This window comes from Zingiber officinale, chromosome 3B (assembly GCF_018446385.1).
Source record: "Zingiber officinale cultivar Zhangliang chromosome 3B, Zo_v1.1, whole genome shotgun sequence".
In the NCBI taxonomy this organism is placed as follows: Eukaryota; Viridiplantae; Streptophyta; class Magnoliopsida; order Zingiberales; family Zingiberaceae; genus Zingiber; species Zingiber officinale.
The window spans coordinates 118,481,220-118,488,634 of NC_055991.1; the positions used below are offsets into that span (position 1 = coordinate 118,481,220).

General features: G+C 31.7%; 1 protein-coding gene across 1 annotated transcript; it reads right to left on the bottom strand.

Annotated features, from left to right (window-relative positions):
- Positions 1 to 4,041: 4,041 nt before the first annotated feature.
- On the bottom strand, positions 4,042 to 6,500 carry LOC122055163 (zinc finger BED domain-containing protein RICESLEEPER 2-like). The gene is made up of 3 exons (XM_042616547.1): positions 6,251 to 6,500; positions 4,451 to 5,535; positions 4,042 to 4,086 (listed from the first exon to the last, which is right to left on the bottom strand). Exons 1-3 carry the CDS (start codon positions 6,498 to 6,500, stop codon positions 4,042 to 4,044), a joined length of 1,380 nt encoding a protein of 459 aa, XP_042472481.1.
- Positions 6,501 to 7,415: the final 915 nt, after the last annotated feature.

Sequence of the window (7,415 nt, forward strand, 5' to 3'; positions counted from 1 at the left end):
TTGACTTGGGGGAGTTTAAACTAGAATATTTTATTTAAACCGTAGTTTTTAGTTGTCTAAAAAATTTACAAATCTAACCTAATTTTTGAAATAGGCTTTGCAAACATAATTTTCAAATATAGCATTTTTACAAAAGGGAGATTATGAAGGCTAAGTCCAATTTTCACATCAAGTTTTCAAAACTAAATAAGATTTTATTTTTCAAGACTCAGTTTATAAAATCCAACTTTTAAAACCAACTTTTGAAACTAAGTAAAATCTGTTTTCAAACCTAAGTTTGTAACCTCCAAGTTTCAAAATAAATTTTCAAAAATATGTTTTCAAAAGTCAATTTTTTAAAGCTAAGTAGAATATAATTTTCAAAACGAAGTATGAAAAATCTAAGTTACAAAATCGAGTAAAGTTTATTTTTCAAAATTAAGCTTGAAAAGTTTAAAGTTCGAAACTAAACTAATTTTCAAACCTAAGTTTAAAACAATCCAACTAAGGAAATTTAAATTTCAAAACTAAGTTTGAAAAATCCAAATTAAAACAACTTAGGTTGTGTTAAAAAAATTTTAAAAAGAGATATTTTTCAAAATAAGTATAAAAATAATTAATCCTCCCCTTGAACCTGACATTACAACAATTGTCTAACCAATTAGCTACTTACTGACTATTAGAGGATAGCAGCTTTCACTTGGTTAGTCAGGTTAAGTCTAATTGCAATCAATTAGTGTTTAACTAAACTGAATAACTTAACCTGATTAATGTTTGTTTGGTATTTAACGCTCATACTTATGTCGATGCACTGAAATAAGCATCTTAAGTCCAGGCAATTTGCTTATGCATCTCACCCCTTTCTATATTCGGCAATCACAAATAAGGGAATCCTAGGGTGTTGGTGAGATGCTCAAGTACTAGCCCTAAGGGAACATGCTTTCTAAGGAATTGTTCTAGTCTAAGGCTAAAACTGATTTTAAATTCTAGAAATGGAAGATTTTTTTAAAAAATAAAGTTTTTATCCTAGAATTTTAAAACAACCATTTTTGAAAATAGTTTTTGTAATTTGAGGGTCCTAGTCTATTAAACACATTCCTAATTATCTACGTAGATTGCTAAATTCACTTTTAGGGAGGGGTTTGGTAAATATGTCAGCTAAATTAGATTTGGACTCAATGTACTTGAGTTCAATATCTCCTTTAGTGACATGATCCCTGATAAAGTGGTGCATAATTTCAATGTGTTTGGTTCTTGAATGATGCACAAGATTTTTTGTTAAATTAATTGAGCTAATATTATCAATTAACACTTTTACATTTGTAAGGTTTAAGTTAAAATCTTTTAAGGTGTGCATTATCCATAATAGTTATGCAACACATTCTCCTATAACTACATACTCTGACTTAGTTGTAGGATAGAGCAACACAATGTTATTTTCTACTAAACCAGCTGACAAGTGATGGACCTAATAGTTGGCATCCACCACTTATACTTTTGCGGTCTAATTTACACCCGGAGTAATTTGAGTCAGAATACCCTATTAATTCAAAATTATTAGTTCTAAGATATCAAATTCCTACATTTGAAGTTCCTTTAAGGTATCTAAAGATTCTTTTGACTTGAGTCAAATGAGATTCTTTAGCACATGTTTGGTATCTAGCACACATACTAACTGCAAATAAAATATCGAGTCGACTTGCAGTTAAATATAGTAGGCTACCTATGGCACTCCTATAGTATTTTAAGTCAATTGGTTTTCTATTAGGATCGTCGTCAAGGATTGTGTTAACTGCCATAGGTGTTTTTATTTCTTTAGTATTTTTCATCCCAAATTTTTTAAGTAATTCTTTAATATATTTTTGTTGATAAATATAATTTTCCTCATTTTTTTGTTTGATTTATAATCCTAAAAAGTAAGTTATTTTTCCTACTAAACTCATTTCAAATTCTTGTTCCATTAGATTTGTAAATTCTTCTAAAAATTTTGAGTTGGTTGAATCAAAAATTATATCATCTACATATATTTGGGCTATAAAAATATCCTCTTTTATTAATTTAACAAATAGGGTTGGGTCAATTTGACCTTGGTTGAACCCTTTGGATATTAGGTAAGAGGTTAATCTTTCATACCATGCCCTGGGTGCTTGTTTAAGTCCGTATAAGGCTTTCTTTAATTTAAAGACATAGTCAAGGTGTTCTAGACTTTCAAACTCAGGTGGTTGTCCTACATAGACTTCTTCTTTTATCAGTCCATTTAGAAAGGCTGATTTAATATCCATTTGATACAGTCTGAATCCTTTATGGGATGCATAACTGAGCAACATTCTAATGGACTCTAATCTAGATACTGGGGCATAAATTTCATCATAGTCAAGTCCTTCTACTTGACTAAACCCCTTAGCAACTAACCTAGCTTTATTTCTAGTAATTTCCCCAGTTTCACTTAATTTATTTCTAAATACCCATTTTGTTTCTATTATCTTTTTATTTTTTGGTGGTGGCACTAAGTCCCAAACTTCATTCCTTTCAAATTGAGCCAGTTCCTCTTGCATAGCAATGACCCAGTCTGGATCAAGTAAAGATTCAGCTACGGTCTTAGGTTCAATTTGTGAGATCAAAGAAATTTGGCTCAGGTTTCTAAAGGATGACCTAGTCTGGACCCTTAGGTCTGGATCACCAATTATTTGGTCAATTGGATGATTTAGGTTGACTCTTATGGTTCTAGGCTGTTGATTCTCTTGAGGTTCTTCTTCCTCTTCGTGATTGGTTTCTTCTTGATTACTATTGCCTTGAGTAAACTCAATTGGTTGAAGTTGAGTTTGTTCTAGGTTTTGTTTGGATTCCTCAAATTTTATATTGATGGTTTCTTCAATTCTTAATGTAACCTTATTATAGATTATGTAACCCTTACTATTTAGTAAATATCCTACAAAAATTCTATTTTCTATTTTAGAAGTAAATTTTCCTAAGTGTTCTCTTGTATTTAGTATGAAGGCAGGACACCCAAATATTTTAAAGTATTTTATATTGGGTTGTTTATTATAATATATTTCGAAAAAGGTTTTGTTATGTGTTTTATTTAGTGTTGTTCTATTTTGTACATAGCAGGCTTTGCTACAGCTTCTGCCTAAAAGTACTTAGGTAGATTATATTCATTTAGCATCGTTCTAGAGTAGGGGTGCAAACGAGCCGAATCGAACCGAATAATGTAAAAATATTAATATTCGAATTCGAACTCGAAATATATATATAATGTTCGAATTCGATTCGAAGCTCGAAAATACTAATAACTTTAGCTCGAATTCGATTCGAAATAGGATTCGAGCTCGAATTCGATTCGAATTATTCGAATATTAATTCGAGCATAATCGAACTTTTAACTAGAAATGTCTTAAGTTTGAGTTCGATTCGAATTATTCGAATCTAAATTTTGTCATATTCAAACTAAAATTATGTGCAATACAATAAAAATAAAACCACATAACAAATACACAACAGTTTCATAACATGAACAAAATACAAATACAAAACAGAATAAAAGCTACACAACACATAACATATACAAAATAAAAATAAAGTCTAAACAAGTAAACAACATATAACATATACACTTATACTGACAACAATTTCATAACATGAACAAAATACAAATACAAAACAGAATAAAAGCTACACAACACATAACATATACAAAATAAAAATAAAGTCTAAATAAGTAAACAACATATAACATATACACTTATACACAATAAAATTACAAAACAGAATGAGATTAGTCTTTAAAGTAGAATAATGGCCACAATGAGATAATCATGATACACATCAAATCCAAATTCTCAAGTCCCACTCCAGAAGCTCATAACATAGACAAAATAGAAGTTCAACTCAACACATACAAAGTTGAGTTAAAATGAGATTAATGGCCAAAAAACAACTAATTACGAAGCCTCCTCTTGATGCATCCCAAACTCCCAAATCCAGACTCCAGAAGATCTCCATTTCCACTACATTCCAAAGCTACACATTCATGCTTCTATTCCAAAGCTCTTCATCCTTTTGTCATTCCAGAAGCTCTCCATTCCTCTTACTGCATCCAAAGTTCACCTGCCATTGCATTTTCATGTTACACAAAACAATACAAAGACTTTAGAAAATAAAAAAAAAGCTTTATACTTCCACGATTCCAGGCTTCCATCTTTTCAATATGTGCAGAATTCAAAAATAAAATATATAAATGATTAAATAAGTTAGCAAACTCAAAATATAAAATGCTAAAAATTAAATCTATACCTCAATCCGTGACATAACCATTCAACTTCTAATTATCAACTTTATTTATAGGTAAATCAATTGTCAAATGTTGTTTTTCAACCTACAATAATAAAGATAAAATGTATCATTTATTTTTAAATTTATTTTCTGATTAGAAGCAAAAAAAAAACATAAACAAAATATTTTAACATCATACCTTAGACTTTTTAGTCACTCCATGTCGCTTTCGACACCAATCTCCACCGCACATCAACATTTCTACTGTTGTAGGAGCTAAAGAAGCACGATACTTGTCAATAACACGACCTCCAGCACTAAAAGTTGCCTCTGAAGCTACTGTAGAAATGGGTATTGCTAATATATCTCTAGCCAAAGTTGACAACACTGGAAATTTGTATGTATTGAGCTTCCACCAACCAAGAGCATCGAATGCATCATTTGGATTATGCCTATGACACCCTTCCTCTAGATACACATCCAACTCAGATTTTTCAGGTTGTACCATTTCAATTTCTTTTAAATAAGAAGAGAATTCAGTCCATCCAGAAGAAAACGTAGTATGTTCTCTATTACTTTGAATTACAGTGTTGCTATCTTGAGATTCAGAGTTGCTTTTTGATCCTTGAAGCTTTTCAATAGCAGTATCTGAATATTCCTTATAAATTGCATACAAAAGCCTTTGGACCTCTTTAATATTACTTTCTGCTTCAAATGAGTTATAAAGTTTAGGAAAAGTGAATTCAAGTACTCGCATTTTGCATCTTGGATCCAAAACTGAACCAACAACCATTAATAAATTGCATTCACCCCAATATTTATCAAACTTTTCCTTCATTTTTTGCACCATTTTTCTAATAAACTCTTCTTCATCACAAGATTTCTCATCCAAGATTACTTTTACTCGATAGACTTCATTTAGAAAAAGATTGGCAGTAGGATATTCACTTCCAGAAATAATTTTGGTTGCTTCATAGAATACTTTCAAAATTGAAAATACTTTATGCAATTTCTCCCAATCATCTTCTGTTGGACAATGAATATAGCTAGGTTCTCGATCTTTAAATCTTGAAAAAACTTCTTTAAAAGCAATTGCTGTTCTCAACATCTCATAAGTTGAATTCCATCTTGTCTTACAATCATCAACCAATTTTCTTTCTTGTAACTTCAATTGTTTCACAATTTCAGCAAATTGAATGAGTCTAGCATCTGTTCTTCTAATGAAATCTACACTCTGACGAATTACATGAACAATATCCTTAATTTCATTGAGGCCATCCTGAGCTATAAGATTTAAAATATGTGCACAACATCGAACATGGAATAATTTCCCCCCACAAATCAGATTTGTATTAATTTTCAAGAAATCTTGCTTCATATATTTAATTGCAGCATCATTAGCACTTGCATTATCAACGGAAACAGTATATATCTTATTTTCAATTTCCCATGCCCTTGCACACTTTAGAAGGGTATCTGAAATTTGAGGACCACCACGAGGAGGAGGAATATGAAAAAAATTAAGAACGCGTTTATTCAATTTCCATGAAGAGTCAATCCAATGACCAGTGATAACCATATACTCTATTTTTTGATTTTTTGACTTCCATAAATCTGTCGTGAGGCTGATCTTTGTTACATTTTTCAACAAACCATGTAATTTTTTTTTTCTCAACTTCATATATTGCAAAACAACTCTTTTTTGCTGTTGTTCGTGATATACGGGTCCACTCAGGCATTCCACGTCTACAAAACATATTAAAACCTTCTTCTTCTAATAATGTAAATGGATGTTCATGCATTAGGATCCATGTGGCAGCTGCTTCTTTCATTCGTTCCATACAAAATTTCCCATCAACTAATAAAGGTGACATAGTTGTTTCAACACTTTCGAAGCCTAACAATAGTTGTTGTTGTTTGAGTTTATCTTCAAGTTTCTTTTTAGACTCCAAGTGTTTAGCACAGTGATCCAAGTGTCGTTTTAAGTGTGTTGTAGTACCTGACTTCATTTTTGCAAGGAATAGATTACAATGTTTACACTTGTACTTATCACCTTTTGGATCCTCAACCTCAATCATGTCTGACCATACTAGAGACCTTTTTTGTTTCTTTGACTTGTGAAGCAAATTACCATCCTCAATCAAATTATTAGTTACACTATCCCCTTTATCTATGATTTGTTCTGGGATTTCATTTGAATCTAATGAAGCTTGAATAGCTGAATTTGCTGCTGGAGCAGAATCAACCATCTTCTTTGAAAATCAAAAGAGAAAGTATAACTAAAAAATATTAATAATGAAATAAATTATTCAAAGTATCCTAAATCCTAATCAACATATCTTCAAGAATAAAGCATAAATTACACAAATAACTTGCATGGAAATATTACTGTATTTAAATATGAAAAATTGTAACTCTAAAGTTATCAAAATCAACAATTATTGCATTAAAAATCAATATTTAACTATTGTTTCTTCAAGAAAAACAAACAAACCGAAAGACTGTTTCTTCAAGAAAAAAAAACAAACAGAAAGATTAAGAAAAAAAAAGAAAATAATTCCTTTCAAAAAATGATAAAAAAAAAAAATAACTATGAAAAGGGTTGAATCCATTATGTACTTCAAAGAAAAATAGAGATTGAGGGAAAAAAAGACATACATCTTAGGTTTTTCCAAGCAAAAGTACACTGGGTGAAGAGAGCTTCCGTGTGGCCTTTGGCAAAAGCAGTGAGAGCAAAAAAGGTTGTGCTTGATCTTCCGACAGAGGGGGAGGCAGCAGAGCTACCAGGAGTTCTCGACGCCGGTAACGTAGAAGAGGCAGTAGGCACGAGCAGTGAGAGTAAGAGAAGTTGCGCTTGATCTTCTAGCAGAGGGGAAGGGGAGGCAGTAGAGCCATCAGAATCTCTCGAGTCTCGACTCTCGACGTCGATAACGCAGAAGAAGCAGTCCCCCAGCGCCTTCTCCTTCTCCAACACCAGCACCTTCTCCTTCTCCAACACCAACTCTAGATCCTAAGCACTTGAAGCACAATCGCTGGACAAGAACCCTAGCTACCTTCCGCCGCCAGTCTTCACACTTGTTTTGTGGAAAAGATTAGGGTTCGCCGGTTTGTAAAAGGATTAGGTAGGTTATAAACTTATAATATAAATATGAACTATTATCCGT